Source organism: Schistocerca nitens, chromosome 3 (assembly GCF_023898315.1).
Source record: "Schistocerca nitens isolate TAMUIC-IGC-003100 chromosome 3, iqSchNite1.1, whole genome shotgun sequence".
Classification (NCBI taxonomy): Eukaryota; Metazoa; Arthropoda; class Insecta; order Orthoptera; family Acrididae; genus Schistocerca; species Schistocerca nitens.
Window position 1 is genome coordinate 646,013,358 of NC_064616.1, and position 26,987 is coordinate 646,040,344.

Genomic DNA, 26,987 nt, shown 5'->3' on the forward strand with positions numbered 1-26,987 from the left:
AATTACATTATATTCATAGACAATAAGCCAAACAAATTGACAGAAGCAATCAGACCTGTATCCTTGATGTCCCTGCGTCTAAGTGTAGCATGCCTTCCCCTGCGCCGCCCAGTTTCTGGTGCTGACACATCGCATCTGCTGCTGCTCCCACTGCCGCCGCCGCTGCTGCTGCTGCTACTGCTGACAGTACTACTGCTGCTTGTGCTACTGCTGCTACTGCTGCTACTGCTACTACTGCTTCTACTGCCACAACCGCCACTCATGCCATGATTGTCCTCTTCATTTTCTGTAACAAGCCATTTGCTTGCTAGGAAGTCCACATATATTTAAACAGTATAATAGGTCAACACAGACAACTTCATTTTGACTTTTGTAATTACAGTAACAACAGTAAAATTTAGAACAACAAGCCTCCTTGTTAAATTAAAATCACAAATTATGTATTCGAAGGTGAGCTATAAAATCCAAAGTACACACACATTTTACTGTGTTCAGGCCTAAAACTACAAAGAATAAGTCAGATCTGTACCATGTTTTAATGGCAATAAGATGGTACACAAGTGCTGAAACATGACCTTTGCTTGTGGGGGTGGGAGGGAGGGAGAAAGAATCTTTGATCTTTCACAAATATGGGAAAATAATAATTATAAAAGTTTCAAGATCCAACATTATTACTACAAAAGATTTTTTTTTTTTTTTTGTTATACTAGCAATTCACTGCGAGATTAAAGTGGCACACAAGGAAGACAACAGCCACTATTACTATCATCCAGCATAACTGTTATCCAAGTAGTGTCTTGACCTGCTTTCAATCAGTTCCACTCAAATGCCCCATCATTTGTTTCCTGGAGGTTCATTCCCCCACATATACTACTAGTCTTTTTCGCATTTGGTTTCTTATATCTCTTAGCATTTATAGAAACCTATGTCAACTTTACATTACTTTACCTAATGTTTTCTAATTCATTTTCCAAAATGTGCACACTTCTAACATTAGGAGCATGTATCAGAGTTTACTCTAGAATTTACAGTAGTCTTACTAGTCATAAACATGCAACAAAATTTATTTAGGTCTAAAAAACACTTTCTTGACAAACAGATGACAATGAATGAATCACCCTTATGAGACATCCATATGGGGTGACAGCACTTCTGTCTGAATCTCTCCTTTCAGTTACACTCTGGAATACATGCACCATATTGAAAACCACTAGTGACTTTTAGTTTTAAATATTCACTTATGCTTATGTACAAGAGTTGAATGATAAGTAATGGCTCCACGTACAGCACTCCCGAATATGCCATTCTCCTGGAGATGCCATACTTGACCAGTTTCTCCTTCATAAATGTTTTGAAGGGACAGCATCATCTAAACAAGCTGAGCATTTCATCAATGGTGAGGTGCACTCCTAGTTTATATAATAGTGGAAACCTATTGTTCACTTTGTTGGAAACTTCAGCGACTACTATGGACTTCTCTGCTTCCTCTCTTTGCTGTTGAATAGTTTTGTCAATCAATCATAATGATTTTAATAAGTTCCTTGAAATGTTCTCTTGCCATAATATTCTTGTAAATAGGTGACCCATTAGGTTTGACCAGAGATTGTAAACATTCAAAGAATTGTCCTTATTTGTACCCAGAAGTACTAGTATTCCTACAAAGGCATACAACATAGGCTGAAACACACACCACCACTCTGTCACAAAGTCAAATTTTGCAGCCTGGGATTTTCATCCATTCCAAAGAAGTCTTTTAGGGACACCACTAGAAATACAGACAATGTTGAAGACCTGGTTGGAGAAACACATGTGGAGATTTCAATGAAACTTTTTTACTCACTGTCTAAAGGGTGTCCAGTTATGTGACAAATAAACCTGAAAGAATATCATAAGTTTGGTTTCATTAACTAAATTAGTCCTATTCAGTACCTCGTACTGTGCACAGAGGTATTAATTGTCACTCCAATCATCGTATCATTGTAAGTAGCACTAAACTTAACAGATTTTTCCCAATTAGTGATTTTTCAGTTTTCAGTGAAAATTTTCAGTGTATTCTCTCGGTGAGATACCTAAATAGGATCAAATTACAGTTTAGTGAAGGAGGACAGAAGAAGGTGAAGAGTAGAGTATAACATCCTTTCAAAAAAGAAGTCTCTCAGGTAGAGCACAAGCTCAGATTGTCAGTGGATGGGGAAAGAAACCAACTATCATTTCTAAAGGAACCGTACCGGCATCTGCACCACATGGTTTACAGAAATCACAGAATCTTTATACAAATGGCCAAATGGGCACTTCAACTGCCATCTCCTCAAAAGAGAATCCAGTGATTTAACTGCTGAATACTTTGCTCTGTAGCTTAGCAATGAACCATGCCTCTTTTACAACAACTTTTTATTTTAGCGTGGAATCCTTTAAAAAAATAAAAGTTTCTGAATATGGTCACATTTTTCTGTATCTAAAAAAATTTTCAATGGTAGCAAAACTTTGGGGAGAAAAGTTCATACAAAAAGTCTGCTCCAGAACATGGAACCAAGTACCAATGCCATTCAAAGAATATAGAGCCAACAGTTAAAATTAACTCTATTAGCAAATGAGTCTACATACTGCCTACTTTTCCCCATCTTTCATTTTGCTATTGAATATGGATCTGCTCTCTATCTGAACATTTTATAAAAACTCCACCGAGATGGCTTCATAACAGCCAAATGTACTTAAATCATCAGAATAGATTAGCAGTAATTATTAAAAGTTGTCTCTCTTGTCATTTAGAGTAGACTTAGTGGAGTCTTTGAGGATGCTGATCTTAATCAACTTCAGAAACTGTAAGGGGCAGTCACATGAAAATGAGACAGATAGAAAAAACTTAAGTAAACTGTTTATTATTTCAGAAGTAATCACCATGACATAACCCTTAACTCACAAGGTAGGGGTCTCAAACTGCGCAAAAATTTTCGAACTTGCTCTCCAAGGCCAGTTGTTGTGGAATACTTCTATACTCCCCCTACCCTCCTTAAATTGCCGAGCCTATGATGTTTTGTCGTCTGTTGCATTACCATCTTCTGTGTTTATTGTTGACATGTTATTGATAGTGTTTGAGTCTCTTAGACCACACCTCGTGAACTACATATCTGTTTTCTTCAGTGAAGTACCATATAGTTCAAAATGCATTGGCAAGAATCTGTCATTTTTAACTTTCCTGAGTTTTATGAAATTCTTAGTTTGTCTATGGAGGAAGGTGTCAGTGATATGAATCAAGAAATATATGAAAAAGACTATTTTACATTAGCCAATGATCACAGTACTGCTATCGAACAATAGAATCATTCAGAGGAAGAACTTCAGGAAAGTTGTGATTGGGATCTGTCTGGTTTTTTTTCAATGATATACTTAAAGTGTCTGTTAAAATCAAGTGTTCTGAGTGGTGATAACAAAAATGTAGTTCCCAGCAACGAATGTCAATTTGATAGCCTTTCTTTTTGCACCTATCAGGTGTGCAGAGATTGTATGATTTTTCAGACTGTACTATAACGGTCTATTTATGTGTACTATTTAAACGAAGCACACAAACTTATGTGCTTTTGTGTGATAAATGGTAAAAGGCTGCAGGCTTTGTTTGCTGCAATAAAATAAACTAGAAGCATTTAAACAACACTTAAATAATTGTAAAAATAAATGTTATATAGCATAAATTAAAAATTTCAAATGATTTTTGCCTTAAACCTTGGTTTAAACATCGGGGTCCCAGAGACTCCACCACATGGTATACATTAAAGAAAAGTCACCTCGCGAGTTAAGGGGTAATACATATATCACATGTGAGACAAGACAATCCATGCTTTCATGGAAAAATATTAGTGGTTGCCTGCAGAACCATGATTGTACTCAGGCATTCATCTCTTCATGCAAAGCAAATCTACAGCCATGAATGTCTTTCTTCAGGGCTCCAAAAATGTGGAAAGCATATGAGGAGATATTGGGGCTGTATGAAGAGAGTGTAAGGAGGCAAGGGCTTCCCAGTAAAACTTCTGCAGCATACTCTTGGCAGCAAGTGGGCTAGTATACATGTGGTTAATTTGTTTTTTACTACACAGCAGATGTTTTGCTTTGAAGCCCTTACACATACTCCATACAGTCATAATCTCTCCCCATGCGATTTCCCTATTTTTGGACCCCCAAACAGACATTTGTGGTTGCCAATTTGCTTTGGATCAAGAGGTGCACGCCTGGGTACAATCATGGTTCAGTAGGCAACCACAAAGGTTTTTCCATGGAGGCACTGACCATCTTGTCTCACAGTGGGATAAATGTATTAACAGTTATGATGGGTAGTTTTGAAATAGTAAGCAGTTTACTTACCTTTTTTTCCGCCAGTTTTATTTTCATTTTACTGCCCCTTACACAAGCTGATTGTCATGCATAAGTTTTGTGAAAATAAACATTCACTAATGGCACTTTATAACTTAAAGTGTTGCCTTGGTAATTTAAACACATTCCAATCACCTATTTATTTATGAAGGAGAGAGAAGACGTCTTAGAAGGCAGTTTAAGGTTGGCAACCCAACATTCTGAGAGTTTAAGGTATTATTTGAAATACTGAGATCGAGGATTTAAACAAGTTTAACAACATATTTTAAAAAAAGAAGGGTAGTGCCTAATGATGAAATGTTACAACTACAAAGAGTAAACAAAGTATTTAAACAGTGGAAACCGAAGATGGAAAACATCCAACCCCTCTTATTTTAGAACTAGTTGTTCCACTCTCAGGGGAAAAAGGCAGGACAGAACATAGAAAAGATGAACATGCATTCATTTAATGCAAGGAAAGAATATGAACTAATTTTGAAATCAAATAAAATTAACAAAATCTCAAAAGGAAGTCTTCAGAAATTTCCTGTTATGTGTTCCATATACAAGAGATTCTGTATTTTTTCTCTCTATTAGTTCTACTTCCTTATTTTAGTTCTGAAGGTGAAGAAATATATATAATTTCCCTTTCACATATAGTGTTATTCTTTTTCTTTTGAACAGAATACTTTAACCACCTTTTTTTTTTTTTTTTCAGCCATTCAATCCACAACTACTGGATTAACTGTTACCAATATCATAGGATCAGCATGTAACAAAACATTCTCCTGTACAGGAAGGATTTGTTTTGAGTGACGCATTTGAAATTGTCATGAGAATATAAAAGTACATGCAAAACTTCCAGGTCAGTCCAGCATGTGCTCCTCTCCTTCTGAGCAAGCAGTGGAACTTAAACTGCAAGCATGCGATCACTATTGACAAGTTTTGGACACAATTTCTCGAAAATACAGATGTTTTTAAACTTTTAGGACAAGTAAATCCAAACACAGAGTGGGTTCCAACATTTGTATGGTCTTAATGTATACCAGTATTCCCATGTTAAACTTCCCATTCTTCCTACCTTTAATTTTCTATTTACACACTACACCATTCTTTTTCAACCATTTCACTTTTATCTTAATTTATTTTTTCTCCAATTTTGGTCTATTCCTCTTAAAAAAAATCTTACTTTTTCTATTTTCATTCACTTTACATTTCAATTCATTCTCCAATTTCTTCCAATTTTGACTACCAACTTTGGCTTATTAATAACTAACAGTAAGTTATTAGTGTTCCGGATTTTCAACGTGTTATTTTATTTTGACTTCACTGCCATTTCTTTGATGTTGCCTTTCTTTAAATAAAGAGTGCAATTTTTTATTCCCTGCAGATTGGTGCATATTCGCCTTTACTATCATCTTATGTCTTGACGAAATTCTGAAAAACAACAGATCAAACTGTATCCTTTTCCAGTTTGTGTACTTGTTTCATCCTGCAACAGTAAGTACTGTTAACATTACTCTTAAGCACAAAATCCTCTTGGCAAACACAATATTAACACTTTGAATGTAATCTCAAGCACTTTTGAACACTTTCCACTATGTTGCTGTAGGACTGGCTTAGATTTGTGCAGCAGCATGTAAATAAACAGCACTATATATTCAAAACCTTTGCACAACTGACTCGGCAACAGTTCTTTCTACACACATGCAAGAATAGAGTGTCACAAAATGGAATTAAGGAAAGTATACTGGCTAAAATTAAAAATTTGTGTTAAATGAGCTTAGGTAAAATGTTGTTACAGTTGTGTGTGTCATGAAGACATTACCTGCTCTCTTTACACTGTGGATTTTGAGTTGCAGCACTAACCTCTGCAAACAGAAGGCGTAGTTCCATAAATAAGCACATCCTCTGAGACATCACGGCAGGTTGGTGGAGGACTCTGATATTTACATGGATGACGGTGGATGCCACTGACACTGGTGCTAGTGCTGTTAAATTAAAAGTGCTATCAGAACACCAGCAACCAGATGATGTCATGAACTGAAACCTATTCTTCACCTCTAGATATGTTATAATAGCACTAAACACCACACATTTATGCTGTACAGAAAAATAAAGTAACAAGAAATGGTATAATGAATATGGAAAAACTGATTTTATTATTTTCATAACACTAACAACTTTATTTCAGTTTCTTCTAATTTATAGCAATCAGATATCAACAGCATCTAAAATATGTATCAATGTCCTTAACAATTCCAATGAACAGACCACACACTGCAGTGTTTTGACACTATCTGAAGTGAATCTTTGTATGCCACTAATACAGGTAATGTTTGCATACAGTAAATTAAGAAAGTTCTAACTACACTGCCAGGATGTAACATCAACTCACAGTGTCCTTGTATCCTTTGAAGCAATGGTGTTGTGCAGTGGACACAATGACTGCGGAATTGAATCTGTCCGTGGCAGTGATCGCAAGCACACCTATAACATTTAGTTTTGATGCAAGGGTTACTTCCAGTTACACTAAAGAAGGTATAATTTTTTTGCATTCATCAAAAGGAATCTAATGAATGGGTGGAGACAATGTTAACACATTAATAAACAATCTCATCATTTAATAGTTATGCATAACCAAAGCAGTTGTTCAGAAAAATAACCTTCTGCAGTGTATAACTCTTGTCATAAAAAAGCCAATAAAAGTATATTTGATATATTACACTAGTATACAAAGGTCATTCTAAAATTAAAATATGTACAGTTTAGGTCACATACATGCTTTATTTCAAAATTTTGGACATTATGCTTACATGTGGAAAGCCATACAACAGCGTAGGATGACCACATTTTACTGAAAAAAGAAAACTTCACAGCTGCTTCATGGAAGTACAGAAATTACAACGGGACTGTTGGAGGGCGGGGGTCAGGGAAAGGGGGTGGGACGAGGAGGAAGAAAGGAATTCCATGATAAAAATCATAAAAGCTACCTATTAAGGAATTAGAAAACTAATTCCTAGGGCAAATGCAATGAAACACATCACAAAAATATTCAGTAAAACCATCTTCTGTTGTCCTGTTATTTATTGATAATGTTCTGGCTGGAGTTTCATTGTTAAGATAAGAAAGAAAAAAAGGAAACGAGAAAACCAGAGTGATAGAAAGTACTCAAGAACTTAACTTACAACTATACAAACAGTGACAGCACTTCAGAAAATTTTAATAGTAATGCTCTACTCACCTTCACAGCAACATTACGTGACAATGCAGCCAAGGGAAAAGTATGTTCCTCATGTTTGCAAGGGAAGACAGATGCCTGATCTGGGACGGTAAGTCGATACATTATGTGACTTGGATTACAGCCCTTGGTATTGCTCCACCATGCAGATAACTGTGAGAAATGTAGCTGTGAGCGCACAGCTTGGAACAGGCCTCTAACTGTCATAGGGGCCTCACCATACCTGTGTAAATTATTTCATAAAACAGAAATAACAAACAAATTAAATTTTCTATTTTGTGTAGTCATTTAGAAGTATCCAACAAATATAAATAAAGCAGTAGACAACTTATTTTCATAATTTGCAATGTAGCCTAACAAATAACTGGAATCATTTACCAGGCATTAATTCACTACTTTACATAACAGTACAGATACCCTCTTCCATTTCCATTATTACTCAATATATTCTGAACTAGATTTAATACTAGCATTACAATCCCATCGTATTTGAGACACAAATGCCATTAAAAAATTTAAATGCAGTATTTGATTGCTTAGCATACTGCTAAAATACGAATGCAGAAACAGAAAAAATGCTGTAACAGTAGCACAGGTAAATGATGTTGACTGATCACTTACACAATTGATGGATGGTAAGTTACCCTCATAATACAGTAAAATCCCCTGTGTAATGTTTTAAATATGAGCTCATACAAGCACAAAAGAGTCAGAAACATACTGCATTCCTCTAGTCAGATAAAACGACCAGTAAACTCATTGCTGTGTTCTTGTCATGATACAAGTTATATTCAGTTAAAATGGGGAATATGGCAAAGTGCATACTGCTGGCACTTAAAATAATGAGTCCTCTTATTGGAGAAGGAATCTGAGTGTTCAGTGACAGTACAGTATTTGCAAGCGCACTACATTAATTTCTCTCATTCCAATGGCCACAAAGAGGAATAGTAATTTATTTGTCAAAGTACAAATTTACCTTAATAAAATATCTATCAGTTCATTTATACAGAAATAAATAAACACACCTGTTTAAAAAGGAGACAGTTTGGAACCCCAGTGTGTGTGTGTGTGTGTGTGTGTGTGTGTGTGTGTGTGTGTGTGTGTGGTAAGTAAGCATCCCTAATTCTTTCACGTCTGAAGGTCACACATGTCTTAATGAAGTAATACACAGCTTTGACATAGAGATAGAGAGATAGAGAGAGAGAGAGAGAGAGAGAGAGAGAGAGAGAGAGAGAGAGAGAGAGAGAGAGAGAGAGAGAGAGAGAGTTTTTATCATTTCAAATCACCATTTCTTCATTTCCAGTAGGTTGTGCGCTTTCTTATACGTAAGACATTGTTTTGAAACATCAGAACACTTTGCAGTAATTCTGCTGGTTTGCACATAATTTGTATTTAGGGGGATGTACATGCAACAGCAAACTTTATAGATTGTAGCGAACATTAATATTTGGTATATCATAACCATATTTAATTTTTATGTTGAAAATTTGTATATGATATTTCATGTTTTTCATTGTCACAAGAGTAATTGTGTGTTGGTATTGATTCCTTTCACTTTTTTCTGTATTTGCCATCCTGGCTCAACCACTCTACAAATAAAAATTTAACTTCTAAAATCTTAGACTGTCCGCGGTAAACAAACTTGGTCAATCTATTTTTTCAAGTGGAAGTGTATTACTGATGATAAAGCAAGACAATTTAGCTTTTATTTTTCTAAAATATGTAAAACACATTTAACCACAAAAGGTTTGATTGATTCATATGCAGCCTCACATTTCTTAATTCCAGTGTCCACTTATCAAGGTATACAACCAAATTTGTATTTCCTTCATTACTTTTTGTAATTGGAAACAGGAGCCCTTTGCATAGTAAAGGCTCTTCATCTGATTATTTGGACTGGATAGATGAATGAATGAGTGTATGGCATTGGTGGCCGGGATACCCCTCGCAGGATGGTTCGGCCGCCGCTCCACAAGTTCTTTAACACCACTACGGCGAATTGCGAGTGAATGAGGATGAAATAATGATGAAAGACACACAACACCCAGTCATCTCAAGGCAGAGAAAATCCCTGACCCCGCCATGAATCGAACCCGGGACCCTGTGTGCGGGAAGCGAGAACACTACCGCAAGATCACGAACCGCGGACACTGGATAGATAGAAGGACACTAAGCAAATTGGACCAGACTCTGAATTCAGGTGCAAACAAGTATCTCTGCTCTAATACGCATGTTACAGCTGTGTACTCTGTGAGTTATTATGGTAAGCCAACAATCATATGCCAAACAGTAAAGGAAGAGATACAGCAGTGTATGGCTACCAGAATTGTCTGACCGAGTACACAAGAAATATCAGCCTTTAATTTTGAAACAGCAGAGAATGTTAAAGAAGAGATGTATCAGTCTTTACCACCAATCTTCTTCACCAGCTGAATGCACAAGAAAAATGGACTGCCAACATGGACTTCCATTGCAGCCATCAAATGATGACCCAGTACCTGACCAATGCAGGTACAACCCATGCCTCCAAGTATAATGCCACACAGAACATACATACATACATTTGGAGGACAGAGGACAACATGCCAGTGTTGTCACCCTAGACACACTGTACATTACTACAGGCAGAGTAATAAAGTTTTCAGGAACTACTACAGTGTCAACTGTCAAAGCGTCACAACAGTCCTATTCACGTCTGTCAGCTGCAGACCTGTGGGATGAAGACCATGGCCATACCATGGAAGAGATTATGCCCCAACATGCCATAGCCTTTCAATATTATAGTACAGAAGTCACCTAGCCACCATTTTGAGAGAAACTTAGTGAGGCGATCATATATGGCAGTGAGACGACCACAGATGCAAATCCTGCAAGGATGACGAGTCAGGAAATCTCACTGAAGACATTACCATCACCATCAATGACTAACGTGCCCAGGTGTTTTTCGACTTAGGGGCTTCCTTTTCTGTAATGTTGGAAGCTTATTATGGTCAGCTAAACAAGATTGTTCTCTGATATAAAATTGATTGTGCTGAAGGTCACAAATGAAAAATACACTGGCAGTGGATATTGTCATTCTAGTAGCAATAGTGTCACATAGATATTTAATTTACGTGCTTATCCTTGGCCATGGGGACAGGTTCATTATCTCGAGTAAGTCAGAAATGATCATGGAGAAACTTAACTGTTTTGTATATTCTAAAACACACTGTATTACATAGCCTATATATGATGTTTGTTTAAAAAATTATAATTATAAAATTATGAGAATGTTTTGTTTTGTTTCTCACAGTCAGTTATAACAGGAAACCTAAAAACAGCAGTGGCACGTATTTAGACTTTTTCAGACATCCAGTGAGCCAAAGCAGTATGGCAGCACATTAAGACATTATATAACCTTTAAACTTCACATTTTCATAATTTTATAATTATTTTGAAAGAAATGAGCTGCTTTAATCATGGAATACTTTTAATAAAAAGTCAACAGGTTTTGCACCAATAGAAGAAGACCCCCTGGTGACAAAGATTCTTTTCAATAGGCCATCGCCGAAAGGTAACTGCTTTAGAGCGACTCCCCATCATTCTTGTCATATTGTAAACAAATAGCAGGCTAAATGTGGTAGTCATTATTTAAAATGAAGAGGGTAGCAGAACCGCACCACAAGCAGGAAGGTGGTTGGTGGCAGCAGGCAGGAAATACTGACCATCATGCCCAGCTATGGCATAGCAGTCAGTACCGTACTGCCTTGCCTGCTGCCTCTCCATTACCTTCCTGGATGTGGTAGTTGTGCTCCCCCCCCATCATATTAAATAAGGACTATTGGTCTGGGTGTGCTATTTGTTTACAATATCATGCAAATGATGGGGATTGGCTCTAAACCAGTTACCTTTTGGCGATGTCCTATTAAAAAGAGTCTTTATCAGAAGAGGGTCTCCTAGTGGCACAAAACCTGTCTTGACTTTTTATTAAACTATTCTACAGCCAAAGTGCATTATTTCTTTCAAAATGTTGAAGTTTGGCTGCAGTTGCTTGCAATTTAAAGTAACGTGCACATTTTATAATTACTTTTAAATGATTATTTTAAACACATAGAACACTTTAGTTTTTCCACGATTATTTCTGAACCATTACGTATAACGAAGCCCCGTTCATGGCTGAGAGCAGGCACGGAGTGGAAACATCCACGTGAGGCTATTTCCACTGCCAAATTGCCAAATACATCCAGCTGACAGGAACATGTATTGTATGAATAACTACCAATGACAGAACACATTCCTTTGAATTTATTGTTTTAACAGACTGTAGTTATAACCCTGTTCTTGGATGGGACTTCTTGCAGGTATTGCAAACAGTCCTAGACTGGAAGATCTGAGGACCTCAAGATCAATGAAGCTATTCCAACAAGCACACAAAAGGATTGCCCTGGGCAGTTGTTTGCCATAGAAGAAATTGTTACCTGCCGTCATCATCAATAACATGACTTCCCAATCATCAAAGAGGACACTCAGTTACACTGTGAAGCTATTATCAATTCTAAAAAAGTACTCATGCCTACAAAAGAAATGCATATCCCAGCAATGATCATAAGCATCGTAGAAGGTCAAGGAGAACTTTGGACCATTAACTGTCATTAGCAGTTGCAATTCACCTCTGAAGTTACAAGAGTAGGGTCAGCTGAACCTGACCAGGAACGGCAGCTTAGTAATGTCAGTGAAGAATTGTGCTCTGCTGCCATTATATATAACAAATTCTACCTGCTTACTGATTAGCTCGAAGGACTCAATGGGCCGACTGGCGAGAGGAGCACTCAGGCTTCAGGAATATGATATCACACTGGTATCGTAAAGTGGATCCAAATGTAAGGACACCAACTGCCTTTTAAGGAATCCTTTGGCAGACCATGGCAGTATGGATGAAATCTGTATCACTGCTGTATTAAATGACATTGCTGCTGAACAGATGTAAGATCCAACACTGCTGAAAACCACAAAAACCTTGGAGGAGGAGGAACCAATGGAGAACTCCAATTAATCAACAGAACATGATACAAGAGGAACTGAGATTCAATGTGGGCAGGAATAGTTGCTCGTCACACCAGCTCATCTACAGCCAGCTATTGTGATGTCACGTAGGATTCATGGTGGCTCCAGACATAATCAGATGCAGGTATCACTGACCAGGTCTCTACTATCTCGTTAGACACTAAGTGAGCCACTGTAAGGAAAGCTGATGATGGAAGCAAATGCCACAATTATTCCTCTGACAACCATTACCAATCCCACCTGCAGCAGTGTCATTCCACCATGTTGGAATCCACCCTTTGGAGAGGTTCCCAAAGTTGCAGATGAGAATCTATGGATGATATTTCTCACTGGGGTACACAAAAAGAGCCTCAAAGTGTTCATTTTCATTTGAAGTCACCATAAGACCACAAAATCCCAGTGCCCCGTGGACACAATGTCCATGAGGGCATCGGCCAATCCTTCCACCACCAGAGAAAATCAAATAAAAAGCACTTTTAAGAGCCATCTCTGTCTGCTGCTAGCCCGAATGTCGAGGGAATAACAAAGAACAAACAAGACTTAATTTCACAACTATGCCAAATGCATATATGTGCTGTACTATGTCTATAGGAAACGCACACAGAGATAAGAATCAGCACATAGGACCCAAATTAATGGGATGCATTTAGTCATAGAGAGAGACCACACAAACACTGCAGTGAAATTTTCATTAGACCTGACGTGACGTGACATGACATGACATGACATGACCTGACCTCAACTTCCACAGGGAAAACAGTAGTAAATGGCACTGAAATCTCTACTACAGAATGTAGCCTCTTCGCAGTAACATCCACACACAAACCCCGAGGTGAAAACCTTTATCATCGTGCCAGACAACTTTAACATCAAAAGACACAGTTTATCATTGGTGACTTCAACTGCCAGTGATACAATGAAACTGATGGCAATGGCCAGTTGCTACAAGAATGGATGGAAGTGAACAACTTCTGTCTCCTATACGACTCAAAGCTGTCCTACACCTTCAAGAGCAATATTTGAAAACAAGGCTACAACCCTGAAAACTTGCTTTCTCAGCAGCAATATCCAAGACGTGTGTTAAAAAATGTATATGAAGCTCCTCCAAATCTCAACAAAGGCCCAATGCAATTCAGGTCTTCTCTGAAGTCAAATTTATTAACATGTCCTTTCAAAGAAGGTTCAGTTTTAAAAAAGGCAGATGGATGGATTTTTCCAGGGAATTTGACCAGGAAGTTAACAACATAGATCCTGTACCCAGAAACTACACACACTGAACAGGTGACATACCTTGGAATGATGCTTGACAGGTCCCTCACATACAAACACCACTGCAAAAGAACCTGAAATAAGGTAGCTGCAAGGAGCAATATCCTTAGAATGCTAACTGGCAGTAAGTGGGACACCAAATCATCTGTGCTTCAAACCACCACCTTAACACTTTGCTCTCCTGCAGCTGAGTACACGTGTCCTGTCTGGTCTAGATCGGTGCATGCAAAGAAGATTGATATAAGCCTTCACAAAACTTTTAGGCTAGTCACAGGATTCATGAAGCCCACTCCACTGGAAAAGCTCTACTAAGCTTCAGGTTTCAGCAGTCCCAAGTCTTACAGGGTAGTTCATGAAAGTAACAAGCAGTTCAAAAAGGCATTTGATGACAATCATCCACTACACAACAGCCTTTATAGATTAAAAAGACTAGAACCATGATATTTGTTCCTCAACTACACCTTCGATGAACGCCCCTGTCAGCTACCTTATTTTTGAACATCCACCAAGTGGTATCGAATTTAACTACAAGTCATGGAAAAAGCTAAACCGTATCAGAACTGGTATAGCTCCCTTAAAAATCAATCTTATAAAATGGAGTCTATTAGAATATAACGACAATAAGTGTGACTGTGGAGAAATACAAAACACAGATCATTTAACATGAAAAAGCTGTCCTGCACGTTGCTCCCTGGATGATCTCTGGCTAAGCAAGCTTGAAGCTTGCAACATATCCCAGTATTGGGCTAAAAAATTGAAACTCTGGACATGAAAAATTAAATTAAGGCTGTACTGACCACCTCACTCGTTATGTTGTCACTATAGCTGTGCTGAATGTGAAGGTCAGAAACTGCAAAGTTCCTTGCAGAAGACATCATTCTGAAGTATGGAGAACCCCCTTGTGATGATCTCTGATCATGTAAAAGTTTTCCATTTGAGACTATTACCAGAGATCATTTCACATTAGGGCATCATCCACAGGATGACAACTGCCTACCGTCCACACACCGTCAGGTGGCTTGCAGAGTATGGATGTAGATGTAGATTGGCCCTATGAAACATTTTCAGATGCTGGCAGATATGCCCTCAATACACACTGATGTCAAACAGTGCAATTGGAACATACTATTGTGAAAACAGACACAATGTCTGATGGGATACCACAATCACTGATTATACAATGTTATTTATAATCCATCTTGATTGCGAAAATGTTTATTCACATGACCAGTTTCAGTTCCTCTAGAACCATCTTCAGATCTGCAATTTCAGTTACAGGAGTAACCCGTCCACACGCAGCAACCTTCACATGCGGCATCACTTCCGCAGCATGTGGAGGTTGCTGTGTGTGGACGGGTTACTCCTGTAACTGAAAGTGCAGATCTGAAGATGGTTCTAGAGTAACCAAAACCGGTCTTGTGAATAAACATTTTTGCAATCAAGATGGATTATAAGTAACACTGGAACATATTATTGTCTGTTGCAACATTCACATACAACACAGCGAAGCATGACACTACAGGCCTCACACCATTCTTTCTGTACCACAGTTGTGAGGCCTGAATGACAATGGCTACACGGTTCAGATTTCAATTGGACAATGTGCAGGATGATTATGTGAAATGCATCACCTGCACCAAAGAGGCAAGGTAGCTGGCAAGTGTATGGACACTGGATGCCCAGGAGGAAGACCGAGAGTACTATAATGCCAAGCACTGGCAAGTGATATACAGCCTGGCAGACTTTATATGGATTTCTACACATGTGCAGAAAGTGTGACTCTTGAAACAGTTACTGAAGAGCTACTTTGGGCCATACCATATTCTTTAGCAATTGTAAGACATTGTATATGAAGTCAATGACTAACACCCTTCATCAAGAAGTGCTGAGACAACCATGTTCTCTGCATGAAGCCCCATTACAGTCTGGAGGTGTAGAATAATGGGAGTTTTAAGGAAACTGAAGACCCACCTCTAAGATTGTGAAGCTTCAACAGGATGGGTTACCTTCGGCACTCATCATTGTGAAGATTATGTAACAACATGACCATAATGCATGTACCTGCCAGTGCTGCCATACAGAGGCCTACTGACAAGATCTAGATTCAGGGTGTTGTAGATGGCTAATATGAGAATTTCTGAAACAATGGATTGCTGTTTCTCCATGAGAGGGAGCAGTACCATGAGCTGTAAGGCACAGACTGTTGTGTACTGATTAACGCCAGTGAGCGACATGCTGTGGGCTCAGCTCAAACCCGACCACCAACCACTATTTGTTATTTAGAATTTATCATTTCTGGAAAGTTCTTAACGTCCTTCATATTTCTAATGTTTGTATATTCTGGAATATTCAATGTCTGTGCAAATAACAGTATTCTCCACCTAGGTGGTCAGTTCTGTTCTGGCTGTACAATGATGTCCATAATAAACGTGCTTTCAGTACTAAGTGTTTAACCTCATTGATGACCCTGCCTTCAGATTTGGTTTATACATTATAATATGGGCACATTCCATTTTCTGCTATAGGCAGGGGCATACGAGGGTAATATAAAGAATAAGCAGAAAATCAAAACAAAGGATATAGTCCCCTCCACCACCACCACCACCACCACCACCACCACCACCAAATCAGAAGAATAAAATTATTGCGGGCATTGTGTTACTAAATGTTTTGTGCACTTGCCCACAGAAGCATTTACATACCCGTTCTCAGTCAGATTAACTGTCCACTGCTCAAGAAGAATTTCTGTATCCAAAGGGGTATTAACCATTTCCGTTGACAAGCTGCGATGATTTCCACATGTACAGTCAGCACACTTCAGCACTTCAACACACACAGACATTCCATTACGATGTAAAAGCTGCACCTGTTTGCGTAATTTCTCTGCACGCACACACTGAAAATAAAAGCAAAACAGTTCTGTAAATTTATAATTTCCAAGTAATACTCTTCTTGCTTCAAGAAATAATACACATTGAAGGGAAGATATTACTTTAGTTAATAGATATATACATCACTGACCAAACTACTGGAAAACTACAGTTGCAATATAAATGTTAAGGTGATTAAAAGCCCACAGTGATAAAACGGTTCTTCATATTTAACAACACTTCATTTTCTCTCTCTCTCTCTCTCTCTCTCTCTCTCTCTTCACCAGTTTGGTAAGTCTCATCACAGAGAAGAATGAACTGGGAAGAAGATTTTTTTTTTCTTCATCTCTTGACTTATGACAAAGATTGAGTCAGTGGCATTTAGTTTTATTTCTTTGAGCAAACAAGAGAAAATTCTATCAAAAACACTTTGCTGGACCTTTTTGACATTTTGTTTTGTTGCCTGTGCACTTGATAGTATTAGTGATTTATTCCTTCAGTATGGAATCTACAGAATATTGAAAGGGATTACACGAGTGAACACATGTCATCACCATCCATAAAATCAGACGGTACTAGTAGCTATAACTTAATGAATCAGCAAGAAATTTACTTTAGAGCAAAAACTGAACCATGTAAGAAAAATGGAATGAGGGACACCTTTTTTTTTTTTTGGACACACAGTCAAAACAGTTTAGTTATTATTATTATTATTATTATTATTATTATTATTATTAAGTCTCATTTAATAAGAAGGAGAAAAGAACAACTCCGTGTTGTTACACTAGACAAAGAAAGGAGAGAAGTGAAACTTCCTGGCAGATGAAAACTGTGCTGTACAAGGTACTCCAATGTGGAGTCTTTCCTTTTTATCACCATTGCTCTTACTGAATGAATTAGTCAGGCAGAACTTACAACCTGCCCTCACAGATTTACTTCTGTTAGTGATTCACCTATACTTTCCTCTCTTCACAACAAGTTCTCCTTCAGAAAAATGTATTGCATAGAAATGGTTGGTAAAAGCAATGCCCATGAAAGGCGAGGTTTCAGATTCAAATCCTGGTCAAGCACAGAGGAAGTTTCCAGGCATTCTGTATACAGCAGTAAAGTGAAAGATTCATTCCTAAGGAAGCAAAGTTTCTACTATAGCTTTGTGGCAGTTATATGAGGCATGTTTTTTTAAGTAAGGTCTGTTTTGTTGTAGACCGTAGTAGTTCACGCGCATACTGCAACGAGTGCATGCATCGTGTACCAGCATGACTCGGGAACAACTGTGCTCAGTTTCAGCTCTGTAGCTAACTTGTACAGTTCAGTTCTGTTCTTTCAAAACGTGTAAGACCATCAACTCGCCCGCCGCATGTGAGGTTCGCTCAGTGATATGGTTTTTGTCAGCAAGGAACCTGCCTGCTGCAGAAATTCATTGACAGATTTGCGAAGTGTACGATGATACTGTTATGAGTGAAAGCACAATGCGTAAGTGGGTACGAGAATTCAAAGATGGCCATGACAACATCCATGATTAGGACCGCTCCGGTCACCCTTCTTTGATTACAGATGATTTGGTGGCTTCAGCTGAAGTGAGGATTCGTGAGAACAGGTGCTTCACAATAACAGGTCTCTCAAATGAATTTCCTGATGTGTCAAGATCAGTGCTTTACAACATTGTTTCTGAACACCTAAAGTTTGTTCTTGACTCGTTATCACGAAGAAGGTGATGGCTTCTTGAGTCAGATCGTAACTGGAGACGAAACATGGGTTTCGCATATCACGCCCAAATCAAAGCAACAGAGCACGGAATGGAAAAAACACACACACACACACACACGTCTGTGAAGGTGAAGGCCAAACAGACTCTGTCCCAGAGCAAAATCATGGCGTCGGTGTTTTGGGATAGGCATGGTGTTTTGTTGGTAGACTTCACACAACAAGGGACCACTATCAATGCAGAAGCAAACTGCCAAACCCTGAGAAAGCTACACAGAGTGATTCAAAACAAAAGACGTGACATGCTGACAAAGGGAATTGTCCTTCTCCATGACAACGCAAGACCTCACACTGCAGGTCAGACCCACGATTTATTGGACAGTTTTGGCTGAGAGGCTTTAGACCACTCACCCTACAGTCCTGATCTTGCACTGAGTGATTAGCATCTGTTCATCCACCTCAAACACCACCTCAATGGCAACCGTTACAATGTCGACGATGACATGAAAACGGCAGTGAACTCTTGGTTATCGGAGCAGGTGGCAAGTTTTTATGAAGAGGGTATTTTAAAATTTGTTGAGAGGTATGATACATGTTTGAATAAACTTGGCAACTATGTTGAAAAATAGAGTGAAGTATGTACTTTCTGAAAATAAATTTACTTTTTTGAAATAATCTTTTGTTGTTTACTTATGTTCAAATGGACCTTACTTAAAAAACACGCCTCAAAAAGATTGTCTAAGAACAACCACCCTCACTGGAGTGTATTCAAAATGAAAAATCACTTTTAATCAGTTTTTAAAATGGGTCTGAGAAGGCACAAATGTAACATACTAGTAAAAAATTTCAAAGATATGCATTAAAAGAGCTCATAAAAATAGGTGAATACTTACAAGGGCATTTGTAAGTGAGCAAACATGAGGTTTGGCTGATATGTGAGGCCCTTCCCCATATCCACGCTGATTTGCACACTCTCCTTGGACCCGACCCTCCACAACCAGCATTCCCAGCTCTTCCAACACTTTGACTGCTTCTGCCTCCATTACTCACTCTGAAATTAATGGCAGTAAGAAACAAGTTAGTATGTTTTGAGAATCAGCAAAAATAAACACTGTTGCAATACAATTCTAAGTGAATTTAATCGGAACCTTTACTTTCAGTCTACTCACTGGAGAAGTATCTTGCAATGAATAGCAAAAATACCACTGTCATATTCTACTCAAAAATTATACTGAGCATGGTGCTGCAATAACATAATGGACATTGATTATTGAGGACTAGGCTTCAGTTCCTACAATGGCCTTCAATGGCTACAGAGATTAAAGTTTCCTGTGGTTTTCCTAAACTGCTTAAGGCAAATGCTCCGATAGTTTCCTAGAAAAGGAGACTGCATAATTATTTCTCTACTCTCTGACACCCTCAAAACATTCTTTCTTTCCTGGAATAAAGTTACTTCAACAACAGGACTATATTCTTTTTTCACAAAAACGGCCAAAACTGGTGGAGCATGAGCTGGTCTTGAGTTGTTTGACACCCCTTTCTATACCACAACACATAACAGATGGACAGAAAACACACACTAAATCTTATGTTCGACATCTGTCTCTCAAAACAGTTCCCCTTCATTGGTACTACATAAGCTGGATGATCTGGCCTCACTACAAACGTTCGTTCAGTCTCCACTAGTCCTTTTCCAGAAATTTGGAACTCTGCACAATCATTAAAAATACCTATGTAATGTCTGTGACTCAACAATCTCGCTTTGTGGGCTACTGTCTGAAGTAACGTGGTTTTTGTATACGAAACTTTTGCACTTAATCACGGAAGTGTTTGCACGCCCATAAACTTATCAGCGTCTAATACTTGTCTGATAAGGTGTTTTATTAAGTTTTAAGATATATTTAATACCACTTAACTGAACTGACATAGTTTTCCAGTTATTTACCTTACATCTAAAGAAATACCAGGGGACTACCGTTTAAGTTCTTCAATTCATTACATAGGCAAATCTCATGTTCCAACAATACATTACATGCCGTAAATCCTCACTGTTTATCACATCCCCTCAACAATAAAACCATCATCAACATACTGAAAATTAGTAGAAGTTACACAAGTAAATCCGAGGGCTTTGCTTTTGTTCGAGGTTAAATGTGGAACAATTAACAACTTACACTCTTTTCCTAAAGCAATCAATATCAACAAGGGGGAAAAATGTCGTTTTCGAAATGACGGCCTTATTTTGTTTTTCTTTCCATTCGAACAATTTAGCGTATGTAGTTGTTCTGGTGACAGTTAGTTATCTTTGCTTTTCGTAATTAAATCCATTGTAGCGACTGATATTTTGATCACAGGAAATTTATTAAGTTGGGGTAAAATTTCGTAGCGTTTTTCCATAACTTTAATAAACACAATAGACAAACATAAGAGACTGTAGCCATAAATAATATATTCTCAATATTTGCAACAGTTTGCCAACGCTGGGATAACTTTTCAATTCTGTGGCTGTGGAAATCACGAGGTTTTGAGGCGAAGACTTCATGGAGCCATGTCCCGACCGTATTTTCATCCGGAATGGAATTTCTCTGAAGGCTGTTCGAAAGAGAGCGGAATATGTGAAACGCTAAGGGCTTAAGGTCAGGTGAATATGTTAGGTGCGGAATGACTACCCAACCGAATTTCTGTATAGTGTCTTTTCAGTCTATCATAATACTGACGGACGTTATCGTGGAGTAGCATCACTTCACGCAGTTTTCCTGGTCGTTGTTCGTGGTCTGCGTCTGCAAGACGTCTCGGTTGTTGAAAATAAATGTCAGCAGTGATGGCGAAACAATTCGTAGTACACTACACCGTCGTCGTTGCACCAGATGCATAACATTTCTTTTGTGGGAGCGCGCAGGTGTTGGCAGGAGAGTTGCTGCCATTTCTTTTGCATGTTTTAGCATAAAGACAGCATTTCTCGTCACAAATAACGATATAGAATAGGAATGGCCGGAGTTGTTCACGAGCCAATTCATGGTGAGCAAGCAAAGATGCACATAGGGTCACCCGCAGATTTTTGTGATTTTGGCTTAGATCATGCGGTATCCATTCACCTGATTTTTAAACCTTCCCCATTATATGTAAATGCCGCACAATGATGCAATGGTCACAGTTCATCACATTAGCGAGTTCTCGAACAGAGTGACTTGGATAATTGTTGATTAACGCGTTAAAACGAAATTCATGAAACCGCGAAGGCATTCCTGAACGTGGTGCGTTACTGAAGTTCTTAAAACGATAAAGTTATTTTCTTGATGGGCTCTGTCCATACACGGTGCAAACGTTTCTGACTGCCTCCACTGCTGTCACCCCTCTATTGAAGTCAAACGCAAGCATACGTCTATAATGTTCCAATTGCTCCAATTGACACGCCATTTCCTAGCGTCCACAGCTGTACTGTCTCCAAATGACATTACATAAACTGAAATAGCAACAGTAAACCACAAACAGATGACAATCGATAAGTAATCCCACAGCAACCGAAATACCAACATGCCAAAGAAAAACGCTATGAAGTTGTGCACCAAACCAACAAAATGTCAGTGGATAAAAAAATGGCTCTGAGCACTATGGGACTTAACATCTGTGGTCATCAGTCCCCTAGAACTTAGAACTACTTAAACCCAACTAACCTAAGGACATCACACACACATCCATGCCCGAGGCAGGATTCGAACCTGCGACCGCAGCAGTCGCGCGGTTCCGGACTGAGCGCCTAGAACCGCTAGACCACCGCGGCCGGCGTGTCAGTGGATACTCTAAGGAATATTAGAACTATGATGGAAAAACAACGGGACATTTTTAAAATGGTTTTTAAAATTTTGTCTTATAGACACTATCGGTACTCATTTGATTGAGATAATGTCTAGCGCCCACACGAGAGAATGGTGGAATCGTGACCCTCGAACGAAAAATTATGGCCTTAAATAAAATGCATGAGCTACCAACGGCACTGCGTGATAGCGAACTGTCTCTTCTGACAAAAAAAAAAAAAAAAAAAAGAATTCGTTCGGTTACAGTAAATTGATTCTAAGGGCGGTTGAATGACGCAGAAAATAGACAGGGACTCGGTATGTTCATTTTCAGATAATGTCAACACCAATTTTTACGTCATACACATACACCGACTTTAAAAAAACATCACGACTACCTTTGTAAATAGCTTGTTGGTCCACCTTTGGACTGCAATACAACAACGATTCTGCTTGGCATGAATCGATACATCCTTGACAGGTTTCCTGATCTATGTTTTACCACATGCGCCCAGGTCACCTAATTCCCTTGCATTATGGGCGTGTGGTTGTGGGGGATTTGTGGACTCAGAGCTGCGCCCGATAGCATACCAGACATACTCAACTGTTCAGACATAAACGCGAGAGTTTACTATCCTGCTCCTCAAAGTACTATAGCATGATACTGGCCTTGCGACAAGGATATGTATTCTACTGGAAGGCGTCAAGCATGAAGGGATGCAAATGGTTGATCAATGTGCACTGAACGGTGTGCTCCGAGAGAGTTGTACCTGCCTCATCGTTGTACTGTGTCGTCAGATCTGCCACAGATCGCCGCCAATCCTGCTGTACTGAGTGGAGAAGTCTTCGACCTCCCAAGTTCTGTGATGAGGCGTGGACGTCCAACATCTTGTCCCCTACCCGTAGTTTCACCGTTGTCAAAACACTTTCTATAGATGCTCACTGTAACACGCAAACAGCCGACGAGCTTTGTCGGATGCTTATTCCCGTGTACCGGGCCTTAACAGTGTGCGTTCTGTCAAAGTTGCTTATGTCCGTACATTCTGTATTTCGTATCGTTGTTAGAATGATTCCCAATGCATGCGACGAATCTTCACGGAGTTGTGCTTAATCTTTTGGATTAGTGACACACATGTTTTTCCTATTATTTTTGTTTACTTTTCCGTATACATTAGTTATGATGGTCTTACTGTTTACTCACTTTGCCTAGTATCACCCAGCTGTCAATGCACTGATTTGTTGTGGCTCTCATGTATGGACGCTATGCTGCATTCTTCAGCCTACCGCCCGAATTTTCGTGTTTTACTCCCGTCGCGTTTTCTCGTAAGAGATGGGACAGTCGCTGTAAAACGGTCCCCTGCAAGTGGAAACTCAACCATTTCATGCAGCTGAGATGCCGGAAAGGTCCTCAGAAGGTGCAGAGCCAATCGAAGTGCGCGGTCCTGCAGTACTTTTAGCGCCTGTATGAGCGATTCGGCGGCCTGAGTCCATACGACAGCAGCGCGAAGTTCTGTTCCTGACGTCCCAGATATGCTGGCGCCACGCAGTCTGGCGAGACACTAAGGTACATCTTGTCACTCCATGTAACAAGGCTGTCTGTTATGTTGATGGGCGATGGCGCTGCAGGCGAGTAACTACCTGTCCTGGCATCACTGAATTTAAGGCGCCACTTCAGGGACCACGTGTGCAGGTTGTCAGACGCGAGCTGTATCCGATGTCCGAGAGTGTTGGCACCCATGCTGCAGCGGAAGATCACTGTAGTGGAAGTGTGTGTGTCAGCAGTGTAAAGCATGTACAGGATCGCTCCATGGTCAGAGCCCTGTGGCACACCAGCATATATGACGAACTGCGAGCAGTCCAGCCTCAGGTCGCACATGGAAGGTCGTCGTCAAGGTAGGAGCAGATAAGACAAACTTAACACCAGCAGTCCATGCTCAAGTAACTTTAACAAGACGTCACACCACACGCTGTCTAACGCTGAGGAATACTCGAGGCACTCCAGAGGAGAGAAAGCCTCATCCAATAACCGCACGAGTTGATGCTCTGTTAGATGCCACTTCCGAAACCCAAACTGCTCCTCCGGTAGTGTCGCTGCGGATATGACGTGGCGCTGTAGGCTCTTGAGATACCCAATCTCTCAGACCTTTAACAGGACTGGTAATGCACTTATACACTAAGGCGCCAAAGAAACTGGTATAAGCATGCGTATTCAAACACGGAGGTATGTAAACAGGCAGAATACGGCGCTGCGGACGGCAACGCCTATATAAGTCAACAAGTGTCTGGCGCAGTTGTTACTACATCGGTTACTGCTGTTACACTGGCAGGTTATCAAGACTGAAGTGAGTTTGAACGTGGCGTTCTACTCTGCGCACGAGCGATGGGACACAGCATCTCCGAGGTAGCGATGGAGTGGGGATTTTCCCATACGACCATTACACGAGTGTACCGTGAACATCGGAAATCTGGTAGAACATCAGATCACCGACATCGCTGCAGCTGGAGATCCTGCAAGAACGGAACCAACGACGACTGAAGACAATCGCTCAACGTGACAGAAGTGCAACTCTTGAGCAAATTGCTGCAGATTTCAATGCCGGGACCGCTTTCGGAGCCGAAGGCCCACTCGTGTACTCCTAATGACTGCATGACAGGAAGCTTTAAGCTTCGCCTGGGCCCATTAGCACCGACACTGGACTGTTTTTGACTGGAAACACGTCGCCTGGTCGGACGAGTCTCTTTTCAAATTGTATCGAGCTGATGGACGTGTAGGGACATGGAGATAACCTTATGAATCAGTGGATCCTGCATGTCAGCAGGGAACTGTTCAAGCTGGTGGAGGCTCTGTAATGGTGGGGGGCGTGCATAGTTGGAGTTATATGGGATCTCTGATACGTCTAGGTACGACTCTGACGGGTGACACGTATGTAGGCTAATCATCCTGTCTGATCACCTGCATCCATTCATGTGCATTGTGCATTCAGACGGACCTGGGCAATTCCAGCAGGACAATACGACACCCCACACGTCCACAATTGCTACAGAATGGCTCCAGGAACACTGAGTTTAAACACTTCTGCTGGCCACCAAACTCCCCAGACATGAAGATTATCTAGCATATCTAGGATGCCTTGCAACGTGCTGTTCAGAAGAGATTTCCACCCTCTCGTACACTTACGGATTTATGGACGGCCCTGCAGGATTCATGGTGTCATGGTGTCAATTACCTACTTCAGAGATTAGTCGAGTTCATACCACGTCGTTTGGGGCACTTCTGCGTGCTCGCGGGGGCTCTACACGATATTAAGCAGGTGTACCAGTTTCTTTGGCTTTTCAGTGTAGGTCTATAATACTAATCAAGTAGCAGATCTTTGTCAGTTCTCGGTGTAGCCACTACCTCTACATGTTTCCACTCTAACGGATAGTCACCGTTCCAGAACATCTCTTCGAATGTGCTGACCGGATTGCGGCGGCAGCTGGTGGCATCTGCATCTGTAAGCCATTATTGACGTCTGCGGAATCTCCAGCCTTCCTGGTGCTGAGGTTGTGGAGTATCGACGTGATCTCTTCAGGTGGTTCTTCCGTGTCGTCCTCTACATCTCTCGCCACAAGGTACGGTGGAAGTGGCTCAGCCACCAATGCGATATGATCTGCATCCACTGGATTTGGTTCACTGTCGAACATGTTACCACCTCGGAGCGCAGGTATTCGCTGTGTGTGTCTGAGGAAGTGGTTGGCTGTCCTCCAAGGAGAACCATCATCAAACTGTATTACAGGACCATATTTGTCCTTTCTCAGTTTCGATATGCGTCACTATCACCTCAATGTTGTGGCCTAGGCGACTGAGAAACCGTTTAGTGACACCAATCCTTTACGAATTGCCACACTCTGTATATTCTGTTCTTTTCACCCACCGGGAGGCCTTCGCCACACGACATTTCATTTCAGTGCCAGGTGACATGTCTGTAGTGTAGGTCACCTGGTATAAAAACCCACGAAGTTCAAGAAGACTTCGCAATCATTGGAATCGAGGGCACGAGACTGCAGTAAATGTGATACATCCCATTGACGTATGAACGACGATACCAGTGGCGGGCGCTGAATTGGATAGCAGCGGATGCTGTTACACACACACACACACACACACACACACACACACACACACACACCGATGTAACGCTATCAGCCGTTGGTCGATCCGTGAGGAAAGGGGTGTAGTTTGGTGCTCAAGTATATGTTATGGGCCTTACATGTGTTTCACGTATCAGGAAAATGTCAGTAACTTCATCTCTGAGACATTTTCGAAGTCCACCAGTTGACTGTAGACGCCATATGCGTTCCACGCGGGTGTTGTCTGTCCATTACTGCTGTTTACAATGCGGCCGTTGTGGTTTAGATACGGTGGTTGCTTGGGTAGGTGACATTACTGCAGTATTAATTTGCAGCGGCAGGAGCTCAAACTTTGTTATGCTGTTCATTAGAGCAATGACTTGGGGTCGTTATTTGGAGCATCTCTTATGACACTGGTGCTGGTTATAGTTTCTTTGGCTGCTTCAATAGCGATGGTCGTGGCGCGGCTAACTTCAGTTGGGTGTTGTTCGTGTTTTTCACGCTTATATCGATCCGTGTGACGTCGAGATGCAGCGCTCGGCTGCATCAGTGGGGTATCTAAAATAAATTGCGGTATTACTTCGCGTGGCTACTGTGAAGAGGTGGCAGCAT

At 40.2% G+C, this 26,987-nt stretch overlaps 1 protein-coding gene across 2 annotated transcripts in view; it reads right to left on the reverse strand.

Moving 5' to 3' along the window:
- The window catches only part of LOC126248601 (protein FAM214A), a 234,427-nt gene that overhangs the window by 45,784 nt on the left and 161,656 nt on the right, over nucleotides 1-26,987 (reverse strand). For both annotated transcript variants that reach the window (XM_049949737.1, XM_049949738.1), the window contains exons 4-9: nucleotides 19,365-19,522; nucleotides 16,600-16,793; nucleotides 7,589-7,808; nucleotides 6,743-6,834; nucleotides 6,214-6,335; nucleotides 56-286 (exon numbers count right to left, since the gene is read on the reverse strand). In XM_049949737.1, coding sequence (XP_049805694.1) covers nucleotides 56-286; nucleotides 6,214-6,335; nucleotides 6,743-6,834; nucleotides 7,589-7,808; nucleotides 16,600-16,793; nucleotides 19,365-19,514 — 1,009 coding nt within the window. In that variant the 5' untranslated portion in view covers nucleotides 19,515-19,522. The remainder of the gene's footprint in view (nucleotides 1-55; nucleotides 287-6,213; nucleotides 6,336-6,742; nucleotides 6,835-7,588; nucleotides 7,809-16,599; nucleotides 16,794-19,364; nucleotides 19,523-26,987) is intronic.